This window comes from Leptomonas pyrrhocoris (assembly GCF_001293395.1).
Source record: "Leptomonas pyrrhocoris isolate H10 chromosome Unknown, whole genome shotgun sequence".
NCBI classification, from domain to species: domain Eukaryota; phylum Euglenozoa; class Kinetoplastea; order Trypanosomatida; family Trypanosomatidae; genus Leptomonas; species Leptomonas pyrrhocoris.
Window position 1 is genome coordinate 77,279 of NW_015438359.1, and position 27,242 is coordinate 104,520.

The 27,242-nt window shown below is 59.8% G+C and overlaps 11 protein-coding genes across 21 annotated transcripts; all 11 read right to left on the reverse strand.

Annotated features, from left to right (window-relative positions):
- Positions 1–218: 218 nt before the first annotated feature.
- On the reverse strand, positions 219–1,171 carry ABB37_01872 (putative Proteasome beta 6 subunit; the record flags this gene model as incomplete). Of its 3 annotated transcripts, none has more annotated exons than XM_015798549.1 (1): positions 219–1,171. In XM_015798549.1, the coding sequence occupies exon 1, from the start codon at positions 960–962 to the stop codon at positions 219–221; it is 744 nt and encodes a 247-aa protein (XP_015662027.1). In that variant the 5' UTR covers positions 963–1,171. The 3 variants fall into 3 exon arrangements, with proteins under 3 accessions (XP_015662027.1, XP_015662026.1, XP_015662025.1); XM_015798548.1 differs by having other exon boundaries at positions 219–1,164; XM_015798547.1 differs by having other exon boundaries at positions 219–1,129.
- Positions 1,172–1,744: 573 nt separating this feature from the next.
- ABB37_01873 (hypothetical protein) lies at positions 1,745–2,263 on the reverse strand (the record flags this gene model as incomplete). Its single annotated transcript, XM_015798550.1, has 1 exon — positions 1,745–2,263. The coding sequence occupies exon 1, from the start codon at positions 2,081–2,083 to the stop codon at positions 1,745–1,747; it is 339 nt and encodes a 112-aa protein (XP_015662028.1). The 5' UTR covers positions 2,084–2,263.
- A 359-nt stretch (positions 2,264–2,622) lies between these two features.
- ABB37_01874 (hypothetical protein) lies at positions 2,623–4,326 on the reverse strand (the record flags this gene model as incomplete). The annotated part of the gene is made up of 1 exon (XM_015798551.1): positions 2,623–4,326. The coding sequence occupies exon 1, from the start codon at positions 3,994–3,996 to the stop codon at positions 2,623–2,625; it is 1,374 nt and encodes a 457-aa protein (XP_015662029.1). The 5' UTR covers positions 3,997–4,326.
- Positions 4,327–5,078: 752 nt separating this feature from the next.
- On the reverse strand, positions 5,079–5,596 carry ABB37_01875 (hypothetical protein; the record flags this gene model as incomplete). Of its 2 annotated transcripts, none has more annotated exons than XM_015798553.1 (1): positions 5,079–5,596. In XM_015798553.1, the coding sequence occupies exon 1, from the start codon at positions 5,460–5,462 to the stop codon at positions 5,079–5,081; it is 384 nt and encodes a 127-aa protein (XP_015662031.1). In that variant the 5' UTR covers positions 5,463–5,596. The 2 variants fall into 2 exon arrangements, with proteins under 2 accessions (XP_015662031.1, XP_015662030.1); XM_015798552.1 differs by having other exon boundaries at positions 5,079–5,546.
- Positions 5,597–5,970: 374 nt separating this feature from the next.
- ABB37_01876 (kinesin-like protein) lies at positions 5,971–8,395 on the reverse strand (the record flags this gene model as incomplete). Of its 2 annotated transcripts, none has more annotated exons than XM_015798555.1 (1): positions 5,971–8,395. In XM_015798555.1, exon 1 carries the CDS (start codon positions 7,981–7,983, stop codon positions 5,971–5,973), a length of 2,013 nt encoding a protein of 670 aa, XP_015662033.1. In that variant the 5' UTR covers positions 7,984–8,395. The 2 variants fall into 2 exon arrangements, with proteins under 2 accessions (XP_015662033.1, XP_015662032.1); XM_015798554.1 differs by having other exon boundaries at positions 5,971–8,177.
- Positions 8,396–9,166: 771 nt separating this feature from the next.
- On the reverse strand, positions 9,167–11,620 carry ABB37_01877 (hypothetical protein; the record flags this gene model as incomplete). Of its 2 annotated transcripts, none has more annotated exons than XM_015798557.1 (1): positions 9,167–11,620. In XM_015798557.1, the coding sequence occupies exon 1, from the start codon at positions 11,453–11,455 to the stop codon at positions 9,167–9,169; it is 2,289 nt and encodes a 762-aa protein (XP_015662035.1). In that variant the 5' UTR covers positions 11,456–11,620. The 2 variants fall into 2 exon arrangements, with proteins under 2 accessions (XP_015662035.1, XP_015662034.1); XM_015798556.1 differs by having other exon boundaries at positions 9,167–11,603.
- An 843-nt stretch (positions 11,621–12,463) lies between these two features.
- ABB37_01878 (hypothetical protein) lies at positions 12,464–14,540 on the reverse strand (the record flags this gene model as incomplete). The annotated part of the gene is made up of 1 exon (XM_015798558.1): positions 12,464–14,540. The coding sequence occupies exon 1, from the start codon at positions 14,225–14,227 to the stop codon at positions 12,464–12,466; it is 1,764 nt and encodes a 587-aa protein (XP_015662036.1). The 5' UTR covers positions 14,228–14,540.
- Positions 14,541–16,878: 2,338 nt separating this feature from the next.
- ABB37_01879 (hypothetical protein) lies at positions 16,879–19,123 on the reverse strand (the record flags this gene model as incomplete). 2 transcript variants are annotated; one of them, XM_015798560.1, is made up of 1 exon in its annotated part: positions 16,879–19,123. In XM_015798560.1, exon 1 carries the CDS (start codon positions 18,760–18,762, stop codon positions 16,879–16,881), a length of 1,884 nt encoding a protein of 627 aa, XP_015662038.1. In that variant the 5' UTR covers positions 18,763–19,123. The 2 variants fall into 2 exon arrangements, with proteins under 2 accessions (XP_015662038.1, XP_015662037.1); XM_015798559.1 differs by having other exon boundaries at positions 16,879–18,846.
- Positions 19,124–19,883: 760 nt separating this feature from the next.
- On the reverse strand, positions 19,884–20,964 carry ABB37_01880 (hypothetical protein; the record flags this gene model as incomplete). 2 transcript variants are annotated; one of them, XM_015798562.1, is made up of 1 exon in its annotated part: positions 19,884–20,964. In XM_015798562.1, the coding sequence occupies exon 1, from the start codon at positions 20,814–20,816 to the stop codon at positions 19,884–19,886; it is 933 nt and encodes a 310-aa protein (XP_015662040.1). In that variant the 5' UTR covers positions 20,817–20,964. The 2 variants fall into 2 exon arrangements, with proteins under 2 accessions (XP_015662040.1, XP_015662039.1); XM_015798561.1 differs by having other exon boundaries at positions 19,884–20,914.
- A 732-nt stretch (positions 20,965–21,696) lies between these two features.
- On the reverse strand, positions 21,697–22,625 carry ABB37_01881 (hypothetical protein; the record flags this gene model as incomplete). Of its 2 annotated transcripts, none has more annotated exons than XM_015798564.1 (1): positions 21,697–22,625. In XM_015798564.1, the coding sequence occupies exon 1, from the start codon at positions 22,330–22,332 to the stop codon at positions 21,697–21,699; it is 636 nt and encodes a 211-aa protein (XP_015662042.1). In that variant the 5' UTR covers positions 22,333–22,625. The 2 variants fall into 2 exon arrangements, with proteins under 2 accessions (XP_015662042.1, XP_015662041.1); XM_015798563.1 differs by having other exon boundaries at positions 21,697–22,581.
- An 810-nt stretch (positions 22,626–23,435) lies between these two features.
- On the reverse strand, positions 23,436–26,911 carry ABB37_01882 (hypothetical protein; the record flags this gene model as incomplete). 3 transcript variants are annotated; one of them, XM_015798567.1, is made up of 1 exon in its annotated part: positions 23,436–26,911. In XM_015798567.1, exon 1 carries the CDS (start codon positions 26,415–26,417, stop codon positions 23,436–23,438), a length of 2,982 nt encoding a protein of 993 aa, XP_015662045.1. In that variant the 5' UTR covers positions 26,418–26,911. The 3 variants fall into 3 exon arrangements, with proteins under 3 accessions (XP_015662045.1, XP_015662044.1, XP_015662043.1); XM_015798566.1 differs by having other exon boundaries at positions 23,436–26,852; XM_015798565.1 differs by having other exon boundaries at positions 23,436–26,834.
- Between the last annotated feature and the right edge of the window lie 331 nt (positions 26,912–27,242).

A 27,242-nucleotide genomic window follows, 5' to 3' on the forward strand; every position in this document is an offset into this window, starting at 1 on the left:
TCATGAGAATAGTAGTTGGCGCAGTCAATCGCAGACGATGGAAGCTTCTCCCTCGCTGGCTGACGAAACGCGTAGGACACACTCAGCATTGGAAAAGAAAGAGAGAGAAAAAACATCGCATAACAATAATAAGGAGAGAGGTGACAAGAAGAGACTCCGCGCGGCGCAGCCTCCACTTCGCCCTCCACTTCGCTTTGCCTCGCTCGCGCTCCCGCACGCTAATCCTTGCGCAGCGGGAAGCTCTCGCGCTGAACGCCGTCCTTCGTGATGGTGAAGAAAGACACGGAGTCGCCCGTGAAGATATCGCGCTCGGCCGCCCCGGTAAAGGCGTTCTTCAGCATCGCCAGCGCCTCCTCCTTGGACATATCGGCCGGCGCCTGACCCGTCATGTGCTGTCGCATAATCAAGCAGTCCAGCAGCGGCTCCACAAAGCTCGCCGCGCTGCCCCGCGTGCCGTACGTGAAGGGCTCCGTCGAGCCCACCGCGTCGTAGCTGTAGCACACCCCGCGGCCCTCCTCATCAAGTCCCACGATCATGTTAAACGTGTAATACGGAAAAAACCGCCGATGGTACAGCATCGTGGACATGAGCTGCGCAATCGCCTTCGTTGGGGGCACCTTGCCTCCGTTGTTGTATCGATACCACTTTATGCGATACTTTAGCATCTGCTGCAGCTGCAGCCGGTCCGCCTGCATCCCGTTGCTCGCCATGAAGGTCCGGTCCGTCAGCTGGAAGATCTTGCTCTCATCGTGGCGGGTGTGGAGGCAGAAGTCGCCGTTCAGCCGCGTGTCGCCGGCGAGGATGACGAAATCCTTTCCGGCGATTGCAGCCGTCGTGCCGCCGTTGTCTTGGTACGGGCTCCACTGCTGCTGCCTCGCCCCTTGCTGCGGCAGCGTAAGAACGGAGGTGGCTAACTTCTTCGGGTAGTAGCTGTGCCCGTACTCGGAGTGGTCCTCGATCATGGTGGCAGCTGGGATGGGATCGGGGCAGTGAATGCGTGTGTTCGCCGAGAACGGAACGCTGGAATAACGATGACGGAGGAGGAGGAATAGATCTGAAAGAAAAACCTGAAAAGGGGCAAAAGATAGGACGGCAGAGAACACACGTGACGACGCTCTCGCTTTGCTGCTACGTCAACTGCAATGGAAAGCGACGAGGTGAATCTTAAAACTTCAAAAAGGAAAAAGAAAAGGAATAGAGGAAAAAAAGGGAGAGGAATAACAAAAGAACACGAGAGCACGGTGTACGCATTTCTTTTCGAAACCACGAGTTGATGTGGAGAGACGCCGCGCTTTGGGATCAGCGCGAAACACACCGAGGTCCCTTCCATGAGAAGAACGCTCCAGGGCGCCGCCACAGTTCAGCAGCAGTAGCACGTGCTTTTCTTTTCATTTCCTTTTTTCCCCATCGAACAGCACTGTCGTACGCTGGACACTTTTTTATGTCTTCTAAGCGCACAAGCAAACTCATGCGTTTCATAAAGGCGATCAGCGTTTGTGTGGAGATGTGTGGAAACCCAAAAAAAACGTAGGAGAGAAGCTGCAGTGAGCAACTCCCCGTCGCCGCCACCCGCGACGCACGCGCCCTTTTGGGAGGCTGAAAGCATCCTCCATTGCTTTTCTTTTGGAGGGATACGGGCGTACCACGCAGACACACACGCACGCCCACGCTCTTTCAGCAGACACTCAAGAAAACAAACAAAAAAACGTGCGAAGAAGAAAGAACGGGAAGAGAAGGCGGGGCTTCACCTCCGCGCGGAGCTGCGAAAGAGGCGCATCGTCTCGTCATGTTGCCGCGCCGCATCGATCTCTTTATCACGCTCCTCCACACGTTTGCGGTAGTGCTCCCGCGCCGCCTCGCAGGCCGGGCAGGAATCCCCGCGCTGCAGTACTCGCCGCACCTGCTGATAGACCTCAAACCCCAGCATGGCCGTTACCAGGATCGCCGTGCCGAACCACATGGAGTAGTTCTGCGAGCCCTCGTGAAAGCCGTAGTCGCGGGTATTGAAGATCTCCCACGGCCGCTCACGGGGGCGGCGGGTCTTTGGAAGCCGCACGAGCAGGCAGCGACTTCGCTGTAGCATCTCTCTTCTCTTTTCTTTTTGGCTGTTGTTGTGCTGTTGTTTGCGTCTTGTCGCCTCCTGTCTTCTCTCCGCCTCCTCCTCCTCCTCCTCCCGATGTTGCCAGCCGGTGGATTGGGTGTTCTGCGGAGGTGCCTTGCTGCGTCGGCGCTGCAGCGCACGATAGTGGTCGATAGTTTCCTCTGCCGCGCCCGTTTTGCACGGTAACACGAGTGTTGATCACAAAGGGAAAGGAAAAGAAGAAAGGAAAGGGAAGAATCGGAGGAGACAAGAACCCAAGAGATCCACCAGCTTTGCGCTCCGCCAAGATGCATAACGATCGGCATGAGGGAGGGGGGGTTCTTTTGCCTTGTACGGCTGCATCGAAAGAATAATTCACTGCAAGGGCGTCTACAACGCCAGATGAAAGTGCAGCCTTTCCTTTTGAGTCTTCCTTCCCTCCTTTTTAGGTGGTATCGTGTTTTAGCGCCGCTCATGCGTGCGTGCGTGAGGGAGGGAGAGAGATTGTACGCAACACGTAATTTCCCACAGTCGTAGCCAGCTCACTTCACGTTGTAGAAGGGGAGCGACCCCGTGAAGAACGCGGTAAAAGCCGGATCCGCGCAGAGCGCTTCGCACGCGCGCTGTACCGCGCCATTGGTCGGCCGCCGCTCAAACACCATCAACGTGCGTTCCTCAAATTGCAATGGCGTGAAAAGCGGGCTGCTGTGCTTTACGTCCTCTGCCTGCTTTAGCCGTGTAAGCGGCTGCGAGGGTTTCTTTGGGTTGAAGAAGAGAACCGACTCCAGCGGGTCCGCGGCGCCCTTGCCTTGGTTAATCACCACCACCTCGGCGATGAAGTCGTTGCTCGTGAACGGAAACGACGGGTGGGCGTGTGCGAGCAGGACGGAGTGCCACTCCACCGTCGACAACGCCTCGCGCTGCGTGATGTCCAGCGCACTGGAGTACACGACCCGGTACAAATCGCGTGTGCGCAGGCGGTGCAGAATGGCTTGCGCCTCCGCCAGTTGCGGGCTTTCACTCGCCTCGATCGCCTCCAGAATCCAGTCGCCCAGCTTCACAAAAAGTGTCTCGTCTTGCGCACACTCCACCAAGGTGTGTCCGCCCACCGTGAAGTACGGTGCCGCGGCGTGGATGATGTCGCCAATCATGTGTCCGATCGCCTTGGTGACCTGGTGCTGATACACGTTCTTGTGCAGCTTCGCACGCAGGGTGAAGATCTCGCGCAGGGACAGGGCCAGCTTCTGCTCGAACGCCAGCTGCCACTGCCCACCCTCGCACACCATCCTCGCCGAGTTAAAAAGCCGATTCACGCGGACGTCGACGGTTGGCTTGCCGAAGCAGCACATCGAGTCTCGAATGAAGTAGTCCAACCGGTCCACGTCAATTCCGTTGCGCTTGTTGCTGATAATCTCATTGTACGTGATGCCCGGCATCGGCCTCCCGCGCATCAGGCCAACGACGACGTCGACGTGGGCACGGGGGATGAGGTCCCCCAACACTCGCCGTGCAATGCGCTCCGACATGTCCTCGTGGTTGAACTCAATCCCGCAGCGGCCCGAGACGACGTCCTCGAACAAGTGGGAGAAGGGACCGTGGCCGACATCGTGAAACAAGCCGGCCAACATCCCGAGCTCAATATCCACCTCACTCAGCCCTAAATCCGGCTGATGATGCTGAAAGTTGAGGAGGAGGGTGCGGGCCATGTGGGCGACGCCGATGCTGTGCTCAAAGCGCGTGTGTACCGCGCCGGGGTAGAGAAAGGAGGAGGCGCCGAGCTGGTGCAGCGTGCGGAGGCGCTGAAACTCAGGTGTGTCGATGGCCGCCACGATGAGCGGCGGCAGGCTGATATGCTCGTATACGCGGTCCAGTATGGTGAGGTCGCGTGTGCGGTGCTTGCGGAGCAGCTTGGACATGGCGACTCGGGCAGAGAATAGTGGTGCTGCTGTGGTGAACGGTGGGTGTCGTTGCGCTGTCCAGTTCGCTGGTGCACGCTCTTGTTATGTGTTGTATAAATAAGAGAAGGGGGAAGAGTCCGCGACGTGCGGAGCAGAAGCACATAAATGCTGACGACGTCGGCTCCTTCGCGCTACAGCGGTGTGTCTAGAAGAAAGACGCACCGACGCTACCTCTATAATCCAATGAAATTTCGATACATGTACGGCGACACAGCCGTACTCCCTCGATCGGTAATCTATGAGCAAGATGCGCTTCTATGCAGCTGCCCGTGTGCGAGGTGGCGCCACTTTGAAGAGGGGGAGGGAGGTAAGAAAAAGAGCAGAGAGATACGCAGTTACAGTAAACGATATGTACAACAAAGAGACGGCCATCTCAGACACTTGCTGATACCTCAAAACTAACGGCGCGATGGACCACATATTCGCCTCAGCAAACGTTCGGCGACAGACGCAGCTTACATGAAGCGACGAAACCGCTTAAACAGAGGAAAGAGAAGAACGGAGGAGGAGGGGGGGGGAGAAGGACGCATTAGCGTCCCGCCTCAAGTGCTGGCGCCACAATTCGCGTCCCCTCGATCAGCAGCACGGCCGCATCGTACTTCGATTTCACCTTCCAGCTGTTTGAACTCGCGTTTTTCTTTGCAGAAGCTTTAATGAGAACTTGCATGGTGCCGAGAGGGACACGTGCACCCCGCCACGAAGCACGTTCGGCATGACCCTTCACTGACCCTGCGGACCCGCACGCAGAGAACAGAGAACTTACAGAAGAAAAAGACGAAGAATAATCGCAGTTGAATTACACGCGTTAACGGTCACTTCTTCAGACACAACACAGCACCACCGCGAACAGCAGCAAACGCTGCGGCCGCAACAGACCTCCTTCACGTTTGCCACCACACTACGGTGGGTGGAAGAGGAAGCAGGGGACCCGGCGCCACCCGGTGCTTCGTACCAGCAACAGCTGAACCAGCAACAGCAGAGCAGTCAGACAGATCTTCTCGCTGTTGCTGTTGCTGCTGCTGCCTCTCTGTTTCGTAGTCTCACTTGTTCTCCTGCACGAAGTTCGGAATGAACTCGTGCACGGCGTACGTCGTCTTGCACGCTGGGCACTGCAGCGCACCGTTCTTCACGGCGATTACGTTGAGCGCGTAGTGCGCGCACCGGAGAAATTCGCTTTCATCCGTCAGGTCGGCCCCGTCCAACGTCGCCGGCAGCTCCCCCGAGTGCCCTCGCACGAGATCGTGTGCCGCCCTCAGCTTGTGAAATGTCGTGCGCAGACTTGGGTAGTCGATGCGCGCCAGCATGCGTCGCGTGAACTCCGCGTCGTACTCCACCGGGATCTCCTCGACGTCGGTGGCGGTGAGGAGGAGGGGGGAGGTGTCACACTGCAGACACGCGAGGAAGTTGTGCGTGAGAAGCCGCATGTGGAAGAAATTCTTAAAAAGCAATAGATGTATGTCGGTTCGTTTCTTTGGCGTGCAATAGACTGCTCTTGGAGATGCAGTAACTTGTGTGGAGTAGGTGGGAAAGCGCGAAGCGGTCGATGTTCCGGTGACGCTGGAAGGCAAGGAGAGAAGGAGTAGGGGGAGAGAACGATGAAGAGAGGAATGAACGGCTCTAGCCGTTGGCGATCTCATGGAAAAGGCCTCTGCACGCGCGCACAACATGGGGTGTGCAGCCGCCTGAGCGTTCGGCTTCTTGATGGAATTGACGCAGTCAGAACTAAAACAGAAGGGGAGAGCAGCGCACCCAGAAGCCGAGCGACCCACCCACATTAACTATAGGTATGTTTATGCATCGTTTTTGATACATCTCCGCCTTGCCAGCAGCAGCGATCAATGCGCAAAACACCGGAAAAGGAAGGAAGCACACCTCCGTCACGGGACCCACCAATAAAGGACGCAGGGGGGAAAGGGACGGAGGTGTCGTGCTTCACGTGATGGAGCGGGTATCCGGCAACGCATCCAACAGCGCCAAAATACTCACTGTCGCCGTGCCATCGCCGTTTGCGGTTGGAGGGGACGGCGACGGCGACGGTGACGGTGGTGGTGACGAATGGCTGTGAAGGGGCGCAGAGTCTGAATTCCACGGTGGCTTCTCGGCGCAACTCGCTGCAGGAGGGGCGGTGGAACGTGACACCGCCGCCGCTGTACTCCACTTCTTCTTCGCACCAGCAGCAGCAGCAGGAGCTGACAACGCCGTCGCGCTCTCTCTTGTCGCTGGTGCGACCGAGTCCCAAGTACCATGCAGCAGCGCCTCTAGCGATGTGTGCACCTCCTCCTCCGACAACGGGCCCGCACGCGGGAGCTGCAGCGCACGACGCAGCATCGCATTCTCCCTCTGCAGCTCCGCCACCGTCCTCTCCAGCGCCATCCGCTGCTGCGTCTCCGCGTCGACGTGCATGACGGGGGTTGTGCGAATGCGACGGGCACGCTGCGCGTAGTGCAACGTGCGGAGGGACTCCTCGAGGTGGAGCACGCTGGGGCTGACGCAGGCGACCATTAACGTGCGGCCGTGTCCGTCGAGGCTGTGCATCAGCAGCTGGGTCAGAATGCTGGACCGGTACGGGATGAAGGGTGGGGGAGGCTTGGCGGCTGCCTTCTCCGCTGTTGTGGGCACGGCAGCAGCGGAGGCATTCGTGGTAGAGAGCAGCTCCAGCACGTGGCCTAGGGTGAAGAGGGACTTGTTGATGGACCCCGTCTCCGCTCCGCTGGTGGACTGTGACTTCTTGAGCCGCTCCGAGCCGGCGAGGTCGACAAACACGAGACGGCCGTAGCGACGGCCTTTTCGCTTCGCACCTCCCTCCATGGCGCCGCCAGCGTGCACACCTCCGTCTTCGCCCTTCTCTCCCTTCTCTCCCTCCGCCTCGTCCGACACGTCAAAGAAGATCGTGAAGACAACGTGGGAGCGACTGCTGTCGCGGTTCAACGCGTGACTGCCTCGCTGACGATTGCGCTGGCCCTCGCGCAGCACCGCCAAAAAGTCCTCTTTGTTTCTACACTCCACCAAGAGGGAGCCCTCCACGAAGAAAGACTGCGCCACGGCGGACCAGCGGCAGCGCACGGTTTCGGGGCTGTCCGCTTGCAGGAGATCGTAAAGAGCCTCTTGGTAGAGCTCAATGTAGGAGCACTTGGCGACCACGATCGAGGCACCGGTAGGCCGCCCCTCGATGCCGTCGTGCGTATCGTCCGAAGCGCCTGCATCTGCCCTCGCTAATTTCTGTTTCTTTTTGACAGCGTGGCGCATCTCTTTCAGTCGGCGCGCCACGTACACGGCGGCTTGGTACTGCAGCCCGTCCTCGGACACCAACGGGCCGTCGGGGCTGCCGACCGTCTCCCCCGCCGCTGCGCCATCGAGGGTGCGGCCACTTAACGTGTAGGTCTTCCCACTGCCTGTTTGGCCGAAACAGAAGACGGTCACCACCTGACCCGACAAGGCCGCCTCGCACATCGCCGGCATGTCCAACATCGCGAAGAGCTCCTCTTGGCTGGTGAAGGGGCCGGCGCAGTAGTCGAACGCGTAGGCCTTTGCTCTCAACGCGGAAACGTCGGAGGAAGCAAAAGAGGCCACGCCCGCGCCGCGTCCTTTCCGTGCTGACTTCGTCGTTGCACTCGCGGCTTGCGAGGGCGGTGGTGGCTGCAGCACCTCCAGCGTGTACGCGCTCTCCATTGGGCGGGTGAGCTTTCCTGCCGCGGTCACGACCCGAATTACTTCGTTGCCGGAGGATGCCGCTGCATCTTCTACGTTGCCGGGTGTGTGCCGCTCCGCCTCGATGAGTGGCCGCACACGGACAGCGGCTTTTATGGTTGTGATCGTGGTCGCTGAAGAGGAGGAGGAGGAAGAGGGGAGAACACGAGCCGCTGTGGTGGCGGCAGCGGAGGCATCGACATCAGTGCTGTGCACTCCACCACGCTGCGGTGTTCGTGACTTCGAGGTGAGTTTCATGTCTGTATCGATTTTGAGATGAACATATTTGCAAACACGTATAAATACATTTATATTTATAGGGGTGCCCTTTATGTATCTATTCCAGCCATTATACACGTAGTTGGTTCTCTTGCGGCGTGGATCGGCCTTCTATCGTCATTGAGGAGGGAGGAGGCGACGGCGGAGGATGCCTTCTTCGAATTAGCGTGGACTGCAATATACATGTGTGTGGGTGTGTGTGCGTGTGTGATGAAGGAAGGATCAAGACCAGAACGAAAGGGGGAAAAAGTGAAACTGAGCGAGAAGATGGTGTGTCGTTGCGTGTGCAACGGACGGTGGCTGCCGCGCTGGGGTCCTCTCTATCGCTGTTGCACGTATGGCGAAGACCGCGGTTGCGTGCATGCCTCTGAAGCGACACGCGAGAGGCGTCTCCACGTACCCACAAGAAAAGGAAAGTAAAGACAGAGGCGAGTACTGCAAGAAACGTGTTGTCTTGGCGAGGAGCCCCCACATCCACGCCGCAGCGGGAGAAAGAGAAGGCCCACGCCGCCGCCGCATACAAGCCCTACGCAGATGTCATAGCCGCCCGTTGCTGCTGTTGATGATGACGTTCTTGCTCCCTCACTCATCCGAAATAAAGTGCGTGAAGGGTTTACTTGCGCAACTCCCGCTTCGCTGCTAATCACAAAGAAAAAGAGATAAACTTTTTTTGTAGTCCGTCCACGCTTCGGCCAGCGGAGAAGTCGGCATCACGCACAGGAGTCGAGCCGCGCTTTCGGTTGTTGTAACTGCGTGTATGTCTCTCTCTCTCTCCCTATATAAAGGTATCCATCCTTCTTGCTGGTTTGCTTGTTTTCCGTAGACGGTGATTCCGTGACCCGGCACAACACTCGCCACCTCAACGCGAACAGCGATTCGCCAAACGGCGCTCGCAGACTAATGAACAAGGGGGAGAAGAAAAGGAGATTTGAAGACGGTTCAGTGCGAGTGGGGTGAACGGTGCTCTCTTCATTCGAGAAGCAGCCGACCCCCTCCACACACACACACACACACACACATCTACCTCCCTCTTTTCTCGTTATTATTTGGTATTTACATAACTCCGTGATGTACATCGGAAACAGACCAAAAGGAAAACAAGGAATGGCTCTAGAGAAGACCGCTCTTGCGACACAACCACATCTTCTTGGTGTGGTTGTTCTCACTGCGCCTTCGCCGCACCGGGCTTCCCACCCGTCGTCGTCGTTGCTGCTGCTGCTGCTGCTGCGCCGCCGCCCTCAACGCTGCCTCCCTCCGTCAAACCCAGCGTCTGCTCCAGCGCGGTCACACGTTGCAGAATGCGCTGCTGTCGGGCCGACACGGCGTCCTCCATGCTCTCGTAAACTGCCCGCACCGCCGTCTTGGTGGTTGACTTCTCAAAAAAGAGGTCCACATCGGCGGCGTGCTGCGCCTGTTGCTTCTGCGCTGCGGTGTACGCCAACTCCTCCGCGTAGGCCGCAGCGTACGCGGCCGCCTCCTTCGCCTGCTCCGCGCGGAGGGCCTCCATGGCGGACAGCACCAAGGGCCGGCCATGCAGGGTGGAGGAAAGCTCCTCACTGCCACGGTCCCCCTCCGCTGCGGTTGTCGTCGCGGTGGTGCCCGCCGCTGCGGCGGCGGCGGCTGGAGGCTTGGAATTGCCCCTCGATCGCGGCTTCGACTGCGCGTTGCTCGGTGGCCGCAGCGGCGAGCGCTGGCCGGTGCCGCTGGTGCTGCTGATGTGGTGTCCATCGGCGGCATCGCCGCTGAGCCGGGTGCCGGACGTCGTGGCCGTCGCCGGGGCTGCAGCGGCAGCAGCAACGAGCTTGGTAGCCTCCTTCAGCGGCGGCACCGACATGGGCACTTCGACCTGCACCGAGAAGAACACTGGCGCCGCTGCGGCGTGGGCGAGGGTGTGAGGGGGCTGACACGCCTGCGTCGCCACATAGGCGTGCAGCGCAGCGTGCGCTAATAGGTCCTCCGTCACCACCACCCGCACGAAGCCGTCGACTTCTGCGGTGGTGAGGAAAATATTTTCCCGCGGCAGGGCGGCGATGCGGGCCAGTCGCTGCTCCTCCAGCTCCAGCTCCTGCTGCTGCTGTAGCTGCATCTTCGCCTTGTCGGCCTTAGAAGTTTTGCCCCCGGCCGCCTGAGAAGACGCGGAAGAGACGGTGCCTGTCGCTGCCACGGCGGCTGCTGCGCCAGCGGCGGATGATGCTGTCGCTGCAGCCCCGGCTGATGGGGGGAACAGCCCGGATGGCACGGCGGAGAACGGCTCGCGCGGAACGAGACGCCAACCGTACTCGTGCTCCAACTCCCACTGCACAAAGCGCTGTAGTTCCATCCGCACCGCCTCGTCGTGTGAGCGGTAGGCCGTCGCGGGGGTGGCAGACGGGTGGGGAGAAGCCGCGGCAGCAGCTCGAGCCTCCGCATCCGACGCCGCCGCTGCGGCAGCTGTTCCGCCTGCGGCACTGACACGACGGCCTTTCTTTGGTGCCCCTTTTGCGCCTCCCGCAGCTGCGTCTCTCCCCGCTGCTCCGGTGACGGCTGCTGTGTTGCTCTCGCCACCGCCGCCAGCTGCGACGACAGCGGCGCTCGTCGGCTCCACCAGGCCAGACGGCGACGACGGCGGCGGGGGCGCCTGCGGGTTTCCATCCGACAGCTGCAGGGAGTGCGTCGCACGCACGTCCCGCACCAGCGCACGATACTGCTTCCACCACTGCAGCAGATGAATCGTTTTGAGGGTGCCAAAGCCGGCGTCGGCGCAGAACTGAATGAACTCCACGTGTTGGTCCACCTCGATTTGATGGGCAAGGCTGACCCAGTAATCCTCCATGTGTAAGGCGCGGGCAACGAAGGCGGTGAGGTAGAAGGCGCCGACCCCTGCATCGGTCGAAGCACACGACGGCGCTTCCCTCGCAGCTGCACTCCCGGCAGTAGCAGGTAGAGCTAATGTGGAAATGGCGGTGACGCCGTCGGCAGCCTGCGGTGCAGAGGACTGCAGCAGTGCAGAGTTGTCGGTAGCACAGCGCACTGGCACAGGTTGAGGGACGCTCGAAAAGCCAAGAGATGCCGCTCCTCGCACAGCCGCCGTCCTCGCCTGCGCGTCACGCTTCGCGGCGTCGTCGCCGCTGCCGCTGCCACCTCCGCCGGTATCGCTCGGTGAACCACTCGAGGGCCGCCCGCCTGCCGCGGTGGGTCCGCTGAGCGTGTCGGCACACTGCGGGTTTGCGTCGGCGGTGCCGAGCGCGACGGCGGTGGAAAGGTCGCCGCGAGCGATACACAGCAGCTGCCGGACCAGATCCTGAGAAGCGAGCGATGCCTCGCCTGACAAGGAAAGCCCGCCGGTCGCGTGAGAAGGAAATGTGTGGCCGTCCGACGCGCCACGGTTGGGGCCGCTGCTGCTCCTGTTGGTGCTGGTTGCTGCGGAGGGGGAGGCAAGGTTCGGCCCCCCATTCGTCTTTGCAGTCCGCATGGCGAAGTCGAAGGTACCGAAATGAATCTCTCCTTGTTATGTTGCTTCTTTGCAATACGGAGGCCTGTGACCTCTCACAAATCACCAGCAGTGGGGTGAGGCGAGGCGCTCAACGTGCGACTACGGCGTCAGCGTCGCTCCTGCTTCCTGCACGAGAGAAGGCGCTCAGCGTCGGGAAGGGCGAGAGAGAAAAAAAAAGGAAGGTCGGGGGAGAGAGGTGCGTAACGCTGCCAAATGAACCACCACAGCCCTGCACGATGAGAGAGGTGCGACTCAACGAGAAAGCGCATTCACCAGTGCCGTTAAAGTGAAAGGTGATGAAGCGGAGCAGATACATACTGCGCTCTGTTAGAACGTCAACATCGGCAAACATTAACGAGCAACACGCAGCGCTTTTCAGCGCTACGTCAGCCCTGGTACTCGTGGAGGGGCCGAGTGCGTAAATGAACCTCGCGAGATCACTTAAAACGTTAAAAGCCCACCACAAATGCTGCGACAGTACGCCGCGGAGAGCCTCCGCGCTGCGATGCAGACACGAGGAGACGGGGCCTTCTTTCCCTCTCCTCTTCGTTGCCTTCTCACTTTTTTTCTAGAGATAGAAGCACAGATGTTCAACATGAATCTCTCCTGTGGGCATCCCTGCGCCTCCACCTCTCCCGCACTCGATGCGCCCAACAGCAGCCAGCATTTCGGCATGGCGGAAGAAACCAAAAGATGGTGAAGCGGGATCGCATTCGAAGAGAGCAATAGAGAAACACAAGCCCACGGGTAATGTATGAGTCTAGAAAAGGAAAGAAAAAATGTGTCAGCCTGTCTACAGAAACGCGCGAAGGAGCGAAGTACTGCTCTTCCGCGGCACCTGGTTGCTTGCCACACAGTTTGGCGTCCAACAACTTCTAAGTGTAACGCAGTAACGAGACACAATATATAAATACAAGGAGTTCCTCCCACCGCATCCTTCAGAAGAAAACGAAAACGCAAGAAGCGCCTTACCTTCGATTCAAGCACTTAATGTCGCCTCAGGAGGCTGCGCAGGTGATTGGCCTCCGTCGCGGTGGCAAACCCAAACACCACCTGCGAAGGACGCGTGGAGGTGCGCACCACAACGGTGAAGCTCTTCTCCGCGACGTGCTCGTCCTCCTGCACGACACGCGTGGTGAACACATCCAAAACGTGTGACAGCGGCACCTTAATGCTCTGCTGACCGCCTTTGGGGTTGCGCTGAGACCAGCGCAGGCAGTCGTGGTGGACGTCGACGGCGACCAGCCCGCTCAGCGACGTCTTGAAGGTGCCGACAAGACTCCAGCGAGGTTGGACGCAGTATCGCTGTTGCGGCTGCCGCGCGTTGCTGCGGTGGTGCTCGCCGCTCGCGGTGTCCGCTCTGCTCATCTGCGATGCGGATAGTGACGCCGCGTCAGCACCCGTGTTGTGCTCCGCCCCCGCAAAGAGCTGCGGGTCCAGCGGAAGGGCGCTGACTCCGCTGAACATGCCAGGACACACACGCCGCTCTGCCGACGATGACACCGCATCGGCGCTCTCCTTCTTAACGGACAGGTCAGTGGTGTAATACGAAGAAGAGAGGGAGCTGACATTCTGACTGGTCGTTGCTGCAGCAGCAGCAGCAGCAGCAGCAGCCCGGTTGCGTCGCCGTGCCAGAGCGGCGGCATTCTCAATGCCCTCCTTCGCCCACGAGCGCGCCCGCTTGCGGGACGAGCCGTTGCTGCAGACACTCGCCTCACTGCGCCCCTCTGTGTCTGTATCTGCGTCGCCTTCGCTGGCGGCGCAGGTGATAGGAATGGAAGGCGGGAGCCGCAGGCCACGACGGGACGCAGAGGACTGCGCAGGGGCGCCAGGTGAGGCAGAGGCAGGCCGTCGCCGCGGCAACGAGGACACGCTACCGCCCATCAGCGACGACGCCGACTTGTTCGATGACGCGTTCAACGTGGAGGTCGATGATGTGTTGAGGTGTCCACCACTGCCACTAGCATCGCTGCTGCTGTTGTGAGCAGGACGGCGCAGCACGCCGTCTCCGGCACGTTCGAGCGCGGCCCGAGCCCGGCGAATCGCCTCCATGTTCTCCACCTCCTCGGCGGCGTCGCGGCGACGGCGCGTCTGCGGTGGCGGCGGCGGTGGCGTGCGCTCCTGCGTGGAGGTCGCGGTAGCAAAAGACGGCGGTTGCGGTGGACGAGGGCGAGACGACGGGGGGGCGTAGCTTGCGTGGCGGCGCTCAACCTCGGCAAAGTAGTTCGGCAGATCGCCCTCGCTGCGTTTCCGTGTGCGATGGTCTACCCGGTCGACCGCATGTTGAGGAAAGATACCGCTGCCGCCGCCGCCGCTGCTGTTGTGAAGCGAGCGGTCGGGTGCTGCGGATGGATAAGAACTGGGGAGAGGAGGCGACGTGCGATTGGCGGGTGCGTCGCGACTCTTCTTGCTCATCGACAAGGACGGCGCGGCGGTTGTGTTGATGCCCATGGCCCGCAGTACCCTACCTCCCGCCTGCGGCGGCGGCGGAGGGGGAGTGACCGAGGCAGCAGCAGCAGCAGCCGTATATCGCTGAAGAGGCGGCTTCACCTCTGCCTCGTCGGGTCGCCGCTGCCCACCACCGTAGTGACGTTGCTGGCGCCCCGTGGAAGAGAAGGACGAGGGTGAGGTGGTGGGCGAGACGCGCGCACTGCCGTAGGCGGAGGAGGTACTGATAGAGCGAGAGAGCGTCGTGACGGTGCCGGAGTTGGGCGAGACGACCTTCACACGCGGGCCGGTGCGAGGCGCCATTTCTTTCTCCTTTTTTGAAGAGGGGAGGGGGTCGCTTGGTTTGCTTGCTTCGTGGGGTGCCGGAAGCGGGTGCTGAAGTGAAGATCGTATTCGCGTACGTGCGTATGCGCGTGCGTGTGTGTGTGTGTGTGAATTTTCACGTGGGGTCTAAATAGAAAAGAAAGAAGAAGAGGTGCGGTCCCGTGCCGAAGGGAGCTTCTTCTTTGCTGCTGCTGCTCTTGAAATCTGCGAGAGTCACCGTGACGCACGCAACACGCACGTGGAGCTGCAGAAGAGAAAGAAGGGGGGCGGGGACCGGTGGGGGCGGAGACGCTGTAAAGTAAAAAAAATGAAGAAGAAGAAAAGAGGCGAGAGAGGGTCGACAGCGGGTGTGCAATGCAGTGCGGTGGCACTGCGAGAGGAGGGAGAGGGACACGAGCAAGTTGCGTACACGACTTGCAAAGCGTGCCGAGTCCCCGTTGCCGTGCCGCTGCTTCGTGTGGAGTGCATCTTCCCGCGCATGCCCGGGGAGGGACAGGAGAAAGGGAGAGAAGAGGAGAAAAGCACTCCTTTTATCTGGACGGTCGAGTTCATTACGCTTGGTTCAACGCCAAATGCTGCTGCGCTCCCCCGCGCACTTCAAGATGCCCCGCACCATCCATCGCCACAGCCAAAGCACGCGCAGGAGAGAAAAACCCTTCCGAGCGCAAAGGCGCATCGCCGCACCGCAACGATGCGGACAGCGCGAGCTGCCTCTCTTCGCTATCTTCTCCCTTGCTGATGGCGTTGCTTTGCGTGTATGGCGATTGGGTTGTGTGTGTGTGACCGCCTTTTTCTTTTCCCTCCAACGAGGCGCCGCCTCGGAAAGAGAGCACTCAAGTGAGTTTACGCGGTGGGCGAAGCAGGTCCTTTTGCATCTTCTCGGCTTTGTTGAAGGACCGCCATAAACTCCTCTGTGGCTTCCACCGGCTGCATCGGTGTCCAGGTCAGCTGCCCCGCCGGATCACGCGGCACGTTGCGGCCCACCGTTGGATCCACCTCAAAGTACTCCCCGTCATCCTCCAGCACAACGTGGTGCGTCTTGGTGGGTGAAGACGAGGTGGGCATGAAGGGTGCTTACGACGGCTAACAAAGGAGAAGAATTAGTTGTTGCTGCTGCTGCCTGAGCACCTCTGCTGTAACTCTAGCGGTTGACCGAGGCGCGAAGAACTTTGCGGCAAATTTGTCAGGTCCGCTTTCAACGGATGCGGTGTGTGAAGGACGGAGGCTTCAGAGGAAGAAATATATATATCAAAGAGCGAAGGAGGAAGGAAAGCGAGGATGTGACAGGTGGCAATGACCAGACAAAGATGTAAGCAGCACGACAACTCCGATCTTCTCTTGCTGCTGTCCTTGTTGTTTACGGCAAGACAGACGCTACCGGGAGACACACACAGAGAGAATACTAAAAAAGAAAACGAGGAGCGCACGCACGCGGGGCTTAGCGCCTTTACGCCGGCACTTCTGTACTTCACAATCCAGCAGAGAATGTACGTGGGCCGTGGAAAGAGCAGAAGAGCGCTGCAGCAGAAAATTCCCAAACTAAGCAGAAAAGTGTACGCCACGAAGGCCGAATCGAACGGCTGTGAGTGCAACTCACCTACGGGTTTGAAGCCCGCACCCAGCACCAGCTGAGCTCATCGCGGCTCTTGTGATATTGTTGTCTCTCTTTGTGCGCCTCACCGGGGGTTCGATCCCACGACCGTCACGCCCCTTTGCGGTCGCACGTAGCCGCTAAACCACCGAGGCGTCGTGGGCGGTTTGCATTGGATTTACTGTGGTGACATAAGACTTCTTCGAATTGCTGTAAAAACAAAAAGTATGCGTTGTGTGGTGCCATTGGTGTTTCTCCTGTGGTGGCGGTGGTTTGGCTCAGAGAGCTGAGAAGCGCCTTGTGAGAGCTGCTGCAGCAATGGTAAAGAGGAAGAAAAGGAGAAGGAGAAGCAACGAAGCGGAGGAGCACGAAGTAGCGGGAGTCTGGAGTTCTTGCATCGCATACGACATGGCAAAAGGAGGTGCTGCGTGGGAGACGAAGGATACACACATGTATACATATATGTGTGATGCATGTGATGTGCACCGCAGTCGAGATCGACAGGACGAATGCGTGTGCTTCGTGCGAAGTCGCTTCGATTGCTTCGTAAAGGGAGCGAAAGGTGCAAACCACTCCCTGCCGTCCTTCTCTCGCCCCGACTGCCTCTTGGGATACCACTGCGATCACGTCAGCGGCCCCTTCTGTTGGTGTTGGTGGTGGTGTTCTCGTTGCTTGTGTGAGTGTCGTAGAGGATGGAGAGAGTTCTCTCTCCTTCAATAAGTAAAGAAGGAAAATATATGTATGTATGTATGTGTATGCGGTCTCTGCAGGGTCTTCTTGGGCGACCCGAATGGAGGGGATGGACGGCGGAAGGGAACCACGGGGGCGCTGTGTGTGCATAAGCAGGGCACGGGGAGATGAGCACGCCCCCCGCCGCTTCTCATCTGCTGAACGCTGCCCCCACGCACATGCACACACACACACGCGAACACACCCACCCGGACTATCTACAACTCTATGCGAAAACATCAGACGGAAATATGTATCTATTGAACATAACAGGCAGCGTGCCTCCTTCTTTTCCTCTGTCAGTCCTCCGTCACCAAGGCGATAGCGGCGGAGCGAAGATCAGATCAAAGGTCGCGGCATCCACCAAGTGCGGCGGTGGAAGTCCCCGCTCTCGATAAAACTGCTGGAAGTGCTGCACCCACGCCTCAAAGCGCTCCTCTGGTGTTTGCGACGCTGCCGCTGCGTCCTCTTGCGTCTGCGTAGCCTGCGTTGGCTCTGCCGTCGCCCTACGTCCTCCGCGAACGACGCCTTTCCTCGTCGCCGGCCCGCCGTGATGGTCGGTGGTGCCGTGTCCGCTGCCGCTGAGTGCTACGGCGCTGCCGTGCGCAGCGTCGACGACACCCCCCGCAGCCGCCTTCATGTCGGGGGCTAGCATCCAGACCACCCACCGACTCTCCGCCGACCCGTTCAGCACCGCCTCGTCCACCAGGGGAAGCTGGCAGCCGTCTTTCAACTCCACTGCGATGCCGCGACGCGCGACGCAGGCCAGCACGGTCGACAGCGACGTGACAGCCAACATGCCGTAAAATGGCTTCTTTTGCGGCGGTTGGACCATGTCCGGGTTGACTGCTGCGGCATCGTTGCTGCTACCTCTCTTGCCTTGCTGCAGCGCCAGAAGATCGTTGGGGTTCGGCATCGTCCACTTCAAATGCACAGCAGTGCACGTCAGAAGAGGAGGCGGCTCCGTCGGCGTCGTGGCAGACGTGCACGCCCTTGTTGCAACGTCGGCGTCCGCTTCGGTGCGGGGCAGCTTCGCGCCCCGGTCCTCCCTTACGGCGTCGACGACGTCCGTGGTGGCCGCCGCCGTGAAGGTGACGTTGCCCACACGCACCGCACGGTAATGCAAAGCAGCTGGCGGGTGAGCTGGAGGCGGTGTGTCATCATCGGCCTCCTGCGTGATGGCGACGAGCGACACGCTCCGTCGATCTGCGCCGTCCTTCACTTCACCGCTGCCTTCAATCGTTCTTCTCGCTGCCGCCACCGCGGCGAGCTCCTCCTCCGCCTTCTCCTCTCCGTCTGCCACAACACGAAGAGCGGGGGAGGTGAAGAGCCGCTGCGGGACACTGTACGGGGAGTCTTCGTGCCCGCCTTTTCCGTCTCCGTCGCCAACACACCCGGCGGCATCATCAGTGGCGGCGTGTGCGGTCGCCGTCGAACGGAGCGGCCTCTGTGCCGCGGGGGTCGCAGAGAACCCCGTCTCGGCCGACGGCCCCTGCGGCCCTCGCAGGGATCGCTGCGCCGTGCTCATCAGTGCACGCACCTCCGCCGCTAGCACGTCCGTCGCCGGCAGCACCAGCGGCGTCGCGGTGAAGTCGAAGTCGTGGGTGGTGACTTCCGTTTGCAGCCCCATGTCCACCCGCCAAAGCACGAGCTCAGGTCCTGCGTAGGCGTCCGCCGGCAGCGCCTCGCCCACCTCCACATCTCGCATTCCGCCGAAGACGCACACGTCGCCGTGTTGTAGCTCCGTCGGGTCGGTGCCGCTGATGCGCAGGCCATTCACAAAGGTGCCGTTGGAGCTGCACATGTCTGTGATGTACACCCGAAGCGCCGCGTCGCCACGGCGGCCATCTTGCCGATCGGGTGTGTGCGTGGCCTGGTGGGCAGGGGTGCGGACGTCACTGGGCAGGTCAACCGCCGCAGCACCAGCGGCGTTGTCCGGCGTCGCATCCGCGTTGGAAGAAACAACCGGCGGCGGCACGGCGGGGGTGGACGCCGTCTTCACTGGCATCGCAAAGAGACTGCACTGCACCTGCGATGAGAAGAGCAGCGAAGGGTCCAGCAGCGTGGTGCAGTGCGTGGCCCGTCCTACGGTGATGGGGGTGCCGTTGCGCGGCAGCCGAACGTGCAGTCGGCGATCTAACGACGCGGGCCCGCGCACGAGCACCAAGTCGATCATGAAATCGTGCGTCGGCATCGTGCGTGTGCGCAGGTGATACAAGAAAGAGAAAGATGATATACAAAAGAAAACAGAAGAGGAAGAATCTATCGCGCCGATAGCTTACGAGGAGGGAAAGTGGAAGGAAAGATTCAGCGAGGCGCTCGGCGAGAACACATATATACATATAAGGTATGAAGTAATGGAAAGGTCCTCTGTGCAGCTTCTACTTGTTCTATGGCTGAGGTCTACCGATTCCACGCAAAGGCAAGGGAGAGTAATAGTCGTCTCTGTGAAAAGGAGAATGTGGAGCGCAGCGAGATGCCGGTGCGTCTCCGATTCCTCTCGATCCGATCGAATGCCACGGTAACCCAAAGGTTTCGTGTTCCCCCGGCGTAACTGCGTTTGTTGTTGTTGTTTTTGTTCCTCGGGGAGACAAGCGAAGGGAGGTGGTGAGCCGCCCAAACGATGGAGAGTGCAGAGAGCGCAGTGGAGAAAAGAGTGTCCATGGACGATAAGGCGGGGAAGGAGAAGGACAAGAGAAAACAAGAAACGGTATAGCACAGCATTGAGCGGAGAAAGCAAACTCCGAGAGAAGCAGAACACCCCCACCGCTCGCGTCAGGTCGACAGCGCGTGCAGAAGGGCGGACGTTTCCGTCGACGTTCTGCTTTGAGCAAATGGTGTTGGAGAAGACGGCAACGGGGCCACATTTTGACGGTACAAGCTGACACAGACATTCTAGTGCTTGCTTCCTGTCACGTTGCCTCCCCTTCTTTCGCTTCCCCTTCTTTCGCTCTCTTGTAGAGGTCTCTATTCAGCCATTCTGGATCTATTTACATATATATATATATAATTCTTCTTGCTAACTTGAAATATAATACATGAGGTTGGCGCAAGCACGGCAAGAGCTGGTCGCAGCGCCGAAGGGAGAGAGATAGAGAGAAACGGCGTAGTCCCCCGCCAAACAAAACACGCGCATGAACAGCGCTGCATCTCCGTCACAGGAATCGGCACAAGGTGGTGTGTGTGTGTGTGGAGATCTACCGCACTGCTCCGTTGAAGGGGGAAAGAAAGAGGAGGAACCAAAGATGATGATAAACGCTCAAAGAACCTGCCTAGGCACTCCACCCCTCCTTTGCTCCTTCCCCGTCTGCCATTTTACATATTCATCGATGTCGTCCCCCCGGTGCGCACGACGACGTTCTTCGTGAACTCCTGCGGCCGCCCGTTCGCCGGCCGCTTATAATCCGCCCGCGTCGCATCCTTACCGTACTCCTCATACGTGGTGGAGAAGAGCGGGTGCTTGCGGCTTTCCCCAAGAAGACGGCTTTGCCGGGAGTGCTGACGCGACCCCACCACCCAGCCCGTCTCCTCGCCCAGCTGCAGCTTCGGCCGATCCAGGCAGAAGCCCCGCGTGCACCACAGCTCAAACTCCGTGTCGTCGGTCATGGCGGTGGAGAGGCCCACGGCGTACATCCGCAGCTCCGCCGTCGTCAGCTGCTCCATGCAGTTCCCATCCTCCGGCGCGAAGTTGTCGAAGAACTCCATCAACACATCGTCCTCCATGCGAGCGCCGCTGCACACCTCGGGGTGACGCAGCACATCGTATTCTCTGCTGAGCGTGGTGTAGGAGATGACGCCGGTGCTGTTGGGGTCCAGCTTACGAAGGACGAGGTCCAGCACGTACCGTCGCCGGGGACTCAGCGGCAGCGTGCACAGGTCCTCCAGCAAGGCGGCCGTGTTGACCGCAGAAGCGCTACTGCTGCTGCTGTTGGGGCTGGTGCCGTCGCTGCTGCTGCGCTGTGTGTGGTGCGCCGCACCGTCGTGTCCATCGTGGTTCGCCGTGCGACCCGTAGCTGCGTACGCCTGCGCCATCGCGGCGAAGTCCTCGTCGGAGAGGAAGATGGAAAGGTCACGCAACGACTCCCGCACGGCGCTCGCCGGGGCAGGGGAGGGCAGCGCCTCCAGATGCGTCGCCACACGCCACACCAGCTTCCTCCCTAGCCGCTCTGCCGCTTTGTGGACGATGTCGGTGACAAAGAGCTTCTTTGCCGGCTGCGGTGACGACGCAAGGGTCAGCGAGTGCCTCATCGTTGCGTCTGTGTGTGTGTGGGTGGGTGTGTGTGTGAGCGGTGAAGGGTGAGAGAGAGCAGCGTCACTGCGTCAGGCGACTGCGGGGTGTGCTTTTCTTTTTCGTTTTCCGAGGCAGGTAGAAGAAGGTGCGACAACGATGTTGCGCTGCACGTCGGCGGCGACCCGCATACGAAGTATCGAGTGAAGAAGCAAGAGGGAAAAAAAAGAATTAAATGGAAGTTGGGAAACGCAACAAGGAAGTGGAAGACAAACCAAACAGACCGGTAACCGGCAGCTTCGCCACTCCCATGTCATCTCCAGAATTCAAAGAGGATGGTGGGCTTCCCTTCCTTTTTCTTTTTGAAAACAATTTGCTGCTGTTGTTCGAGTGGGCACGCCGCCTCGGCAGCGCGGAGGTATGCGATGTGCGTATACTTTACGTTGAACTGCACACCCGGCGCGACGACACCTCCGCCCCCATCAAGACGGAAGCCAGCGACCGCCTTGCATCACGCACGTAAACGCACGTTTCCTTGTTTTCCTTAGTTTTTAAAGAGTGAGGCTTGTATTACCGCGCTTTGCGAGTGTGATGCCTCCGCTCGCCGCTTCCGTAGCGAAGCACACCTAATGCAAAACGGGGGGGGGGAATACGTTAGGTATTTTATGCACCGCAAATCGCCCTTCCCCTTCATCGCTCCCACGCATTCACGCATGCGTGCTACCCTTCACAGGTGCACTCAACAAGAGTCGTCGCCCCCCCCCCCCCCGCCACATCCCCGACAAAAGGAGGAAGAGGCGCAGACATCACCAGAAATATAAACAACGGGAAAAAAAGAAAGGCTCGTGTTGGCGGCACTCAACGAGGAGAGATGCAATCGACAAGCTACGGCCCTCACGTCTAATCCTCCTTCTTTTCCGTGGTCGGAGGCGCAAAGACAAGCTTCGCCGCGCCGCTCTCCAGCACCGCCGTCAGCGCAGCGCCGGCAATCGGCTGGCCTACCGCCGCCCCCACCACCGCACCCACCACGTGCACACCGACCGCCGTAGCGGCCGCGCCGGGCTTCCCACTCGCAAAGCTTCGGCACATCGCTAAGGTGGTGAGGAGAGTCAGAAAGGCGTCCCCACCGGCCAGTAAATTGCTCGGCTCAAAGCCCCGGCTGGCCATGGTGTGGTACCACGGAAACCAGCGGAAGAGGACGGTGTAGGTGAGACACCAAAGCGTCGCCACCGCCGCCCCGACGTCGTCGCAGCCGCACTCGTGCAGCCGCATCACCTTCGACGCCTTGCCGTCCGTGAGCACAAAGCTGCAGAAGGCAACGGTGAGGAGGGGGAGAAGGGCGCCGTGCACAGCAACCTGCGCGGCGACCATGTCCGGTGGGACGGCGGTGGCGATGGTGGATTGAGCCAGCTGCACGGCCACCATTACCAGACCCAGTTTGATGAGATGACCAAGGGAGATGCCGTGGCCCTTGACGAGGGCGGCCAAGGGGATGATCATTAGACCATAGATGCTAAAGTTCACTAAGATGCCCATATTTGTTTGTTTTTGTTGTGTGGGGGAGGGGTTTATGTCTGTTCGTAAGCGAGCTAGGAGAGGTAGCCCTTTCTGTTCACTGCGATCGTGAATGCGCTGTGGAGATGGCGAAGCGCTGGTTAAAGAACTTCGAAGAAAGAGAAAGGGCAAAAAAATTGAGTTTGGACACGGAGGCGGTACGCGCTCGAGGAGGGGGTCGAAGTGCGTTGCTGAAGAGCTCCAACGGCGACACACACGACAGCGAAGTGCTGCGGCGTTTGAGGTTGTTGTTTGGCGGTTTGTAGGGGGTAAGCTTGGTGGAGGTGCGGAACGAAAGGAAGTCGTAAAAACAAGCAAAAGAAGAGGGATAAAAGAAAGAGGAGTGAAGGCGCAAGGGGGGTGTACGCTGCTTCACTGCAGCCATTTTTCATCTCCTTGGACAGGGGGAAAGCGGAGCACTCTGTCCACCGCACAACGCGCAGGTGACATTACTCACACACACTCTCAAAGCGGTGATGAACGAGACCATGCGCGCGCAGACGATGACGACACTACGCCGAGAGTCGCAAAGCAGAAAGAAGAAGGGAGCGCGCTGCGATGGGAGTCTAATTGCCATCGTGCAGCCGTGCCACCGAGCCACGTCCGTCTTTCCAAAGCCGACGAACGCTAAGCTGGAGCGCGCAAAAATTTATAATAATAATAATAGTTGTAAAAAGCCCCTTGAAAGAAACGGAATGTTTTTACTCGGTTGGACGAAAAGAGGGAGTAGCAACTCGCTTCCTTTATTCGATGCAGATGCAGATGCAGACCCCACAAGTGTCGTCAAATCCACAGCGGAACACGTATAGCACACGGTGATGAAGCCGAAGCAAAGCGCAACTACTTATATATATATATATATATATATATATAAGGGGGAAAAAAATGTTTGCCGAGCAACAACATCATAAATATAAGTCTTCCGAAGCAGGCGTGCGCAAACCATAGCAGCCGGTTGCTGAATAAAGGAATAGTGATCACCTGCCGCCTGCCAGATTATCTTTTCTTCTCCACTTCTTGCATTCCACTGTTGAGCCTCGTCAGCAACGGTGCACTATTCTATTCTTTTCCTTTCTGTCTTGCCTTCAACCGGCACGCGGAATGAGAGCCAGGTACGTTGCCGCGGCCTGCACGGCTTCCTGCGCCGTCCCCAGGGTGTACTCCGAGGCTGACGTCTGGAAAAGAAAGGCGTTGCCCTCACAGCACACCGCGAGGGCCACACGAAGCGGATCGTCCAACTCCTCCTGCGAGCGCTGCGAGTCGCCGCCGCCGCCGCCGGTGTAAACGAAATCGCCGTCGATGTTGTGATGTGAATCCCCCGCCGCTTTCTTCATGGCGGCCGCTGTCACCGGCTGTGTCGGCGCAGACGAAGAAGAAGGGTTGTTGCCCTGCTGCGATCCCCTCAAGTAGCTCACAGGGGGCGGTGGAGGGGCGAAGTAGTGGGCGAAGGGGTTCAGCTGACCGACCTCCTCCTCCAGCATCGACTCCCGCATGTCGACCCAGCTGGAGGCCCCTTGCGAGCTCGCACCCGCACCGCCGCTGAAGTCGTCCCAATTGTTGTTGAGGGCACCGGCAGAGCCCGACGATGGGACGCCGCCACCACCACCGTTTCCATTGGTGCTCTCCGTGGCCGCGGCGGAGCCGCCCCTCTCTTCCCCGTTCACGGTCCGCATCGGCCGGAAGCACAGCAGCATCGCCGGCATCGAGTTCACCGTCGTCTTGGTATAAGAGATGAGGTGCACCCCACCGGGGAACTGGGCGAGGTAGTAGCGGAGCATGTACTGAAGCTGCCGCATCGCCGAGCGCTGCCGGGTGCCGCGCCGCTCGGCTGGACGCAGGAGCGGTGGCGGCGGTGGCTTCGACAGGGAGGTTGAAAGGGTATCGGGAGAGCCCGCGGTGGTAGTGGTGGTGGTCGTCGTCGTCCCTCCTTGGACGCTCCCACCCGCCGCGCTGACTCCCCTGCCGGCGGCGTTGGCGGCGAAGAGAGGAAACACACGCACCGTCACGGCGACCTTCTCCACGCCGTAGGTGGCCTGCACGACGCAGAGCGGATCGGCCAGCATCGGCTCCTCCGCTGTCGCCATCCCGGTCGGCGGCAGCGAGAGCCGGAAGGGCAGCACATCGTGGCGGGTGTTGCAGTACATCAGCGATACCGTCTGGCCGTAGTGGTTGCCGAGGGAGATGGAGTTCATGACGGTGGCGCAGAAGGAGACGAACTCTGTCGAGGTGTGCCGCAGAGCCGAGGCGATGAAGTGGAAGCTGACGCAGGCGGTGCCCACCGGCACGTAGAACGCACTCCAGAAGGCCGCGACGGTGACCGGGGAGCCGTCTCTCCTATGGTAGGCCGCGTCTGCGGAGGCGGTCGTGGTGCGTGCACTGGCGGCATCAAGGGTGTCGGGCACCAGCGTCACGTACGAGGAGTTCACATCCACGCGGACCTCGCGGAAAAGCGAAAAGGCCGTCACGTGCGCGGTGCAGCCGCCCTCCTCGTCACGGCTGTCGTCGCCGGCGCTGAAGTTGCCGTTGAGTGCGATGGAGAGCGGATAGGGCTCTATGAGCAGCGTGTGGGCAGCGCTGGCGTAGGCGGACAGGTCGGACGGGTCGGGGGGCTGGAAGAGCACCCGTGGGCCCGCGCCGTAGCCGCCCACGCTGGGCCCCATCACGAGACCTAACTGACGCACCGCCTTCGAGACCTGTTGCTCTAGATAGGGTCGCCACGCGTAGGGGACCCCGCCGGCACTGCGGCTCGTCGACCCCCAGCCAGGAGGGCCGCCAGCCGCCGCATCCATCAAATTGCTATTACTGCTGCTCGTGTTGATGCCGATCGATGGCTCGTAGGAGGTGATGAGCCCCATTCGGCGACCGCCTCGACTCATGGCCGTGACGTAGGGAATGATGCCCTCCCCGCCCTCGCCGTAGCCGGCGTAAAAGCCACCTCCACCACCGCTGCCACTGTTGCCGCCACCATACGGGCGGCTGCTGTACGCCGTCACGGTCGCCAAGCCGCCGTCACCTCGTGGCTGCTGTGGTTGCGGCTCCCTGCTGTTACTACGACCGTGCAGGACAGGTGGGCCTCCCTCGCTGGCCCCGCCGATCGACGTGAAAAGGCGGTCCTCCACGCAGTCGCTTTCCGCCAGCCCCTCGTGGACGAGGAAGTCCAACGGCAGGTGGAAGCCCAGCCCCAGCCGCGGCTCCGAGATCAGTAAGTACGACGGCGACGGGGAGGGGGCGGTGAAGACCATGAAGCGGGCGATGTCGTAGAAGGCGGTCGGCATCACGTTGTGCACCCGGCTGGGGGCCACGTACTGCAGCGTCACGGCGAGCCGCTCGTGCACGACAAAGATAGAGAAGGCAAAGACCGTTGTCTGTGTGTCGTCCACGTAGCAGTACTCCGCCACCGGGTACTCCTTGCTCCCGATGCGCGTCGACGACGTCCCCAGCACCTTCGCACAGTCAGCGATGCGACTCAAACTTGCCTCGCAGTACGTCGTGGCCGTCTGTGCGCTGTAGAGCTCCTCAATGGTCACCGCCATGCGGTGCGTGGGTTCGCGCAGCGTGCGGAACGAGAGCAGAATCAGCGGTGCCTGCCGCTCCTCCTGCCGCAGCTCAAACAGCTGCTGTGAGAAGGGGAGTTGGACGCCGAGTTGCTCGTCGAACCACTCCATCATCTTCGCGTTGTGCCGCTTCACGTGCAGGGCGGCGCGGATGGTGAAGTAATTGCGCGGGGGGAGCTGGGGGCGCTGCGGCGACGACGGCGCCGCTCCACCGCTAGCACCGTCATCGTCTTTCCCAGCGAGAGCAGTGCTGCTGCTGCCCGCACCACCACCACCGCTGCTAGACACCTTCGATTTGCTGCGGAAGCCGTACTTCGATGCTGTCGTGCTGCCACTGCTGCCGTGGCCGGCCTTGTTCTCCGCCGAGCGGGCCGCCAGCCACCGTCGCACACTGATAAAAGCCGCAATGCCGAGTGTAAACACAGCGCAGATGGTGACCTTGCCGAGGGAGCCGGGGAGGGCCTCTAGTCGCCCGGGTGACGGAGGGGCTAGCGCGGGTCGCGGGTCCGCCATCGTGATCGCCGCAGTGCCGTCGTCACGGAAGTGGAGTACGTGCTGTGTGGCGACGAGAGGAGAAACAGCAGAGAAGGTAGAGGTGAGCACACGAGAAGCGCAAACCCAGAAGTGCAGAGAGACAGCACGCGCAAATAGTGCTGGAAGGAAAGAAGGGATTCCAGCAAACACAATTAATGCTGAGGTTTCAAAGGTGGAAGCGGGGAGTAACGAAGTCACCTCCCTGGGTGTGCTTGTGCGTGTGTGTGTGCCCACCGCAATGCGAGGAGATGCTGACCTCGGGGAATGAAACCGGTAAAACAAAAAACCAAAATAGGGCAATAAGTGTACGTATGGGAGTGAAAGGACGCTCTGTGTGTAAACCGGCGTACCACGTCTCGTGTGTCAGCGCACACGTCTTCCTAGAGCCCGCTTGTCTGTTGTAGGCGCACACACTCACACACACGAAACAACAAGAAGAATGGAGAGAGAGAGAACGGTGAAGGCGGTCCCGCTACCGTGTCCAACGTGTGGATGAAAGGAGGGGATTGAAGAAGCAGGAAAGCCGTTTAGGGAATAAGCTGTAGAACAGAAAAATGACAACGAGGAATAAATGATGACGATAAATAAAACGATGTCGACGAGCCAACGTGAAGCGAGCAGCTGTACAAATACGAAAACACTCTCTCTTGAGAAGCCCAGTTCTGGTGTTTCTGTTGTCCTGCTGCCGCGGCTTCCCCTCCCTGTGTGTGTCGTTGTCTGTCGCAGCACCGAGGTCGTACACGATGACCACCCTGTGCAGAATATATATATATATATATATATATATATATATAGAACTACTGT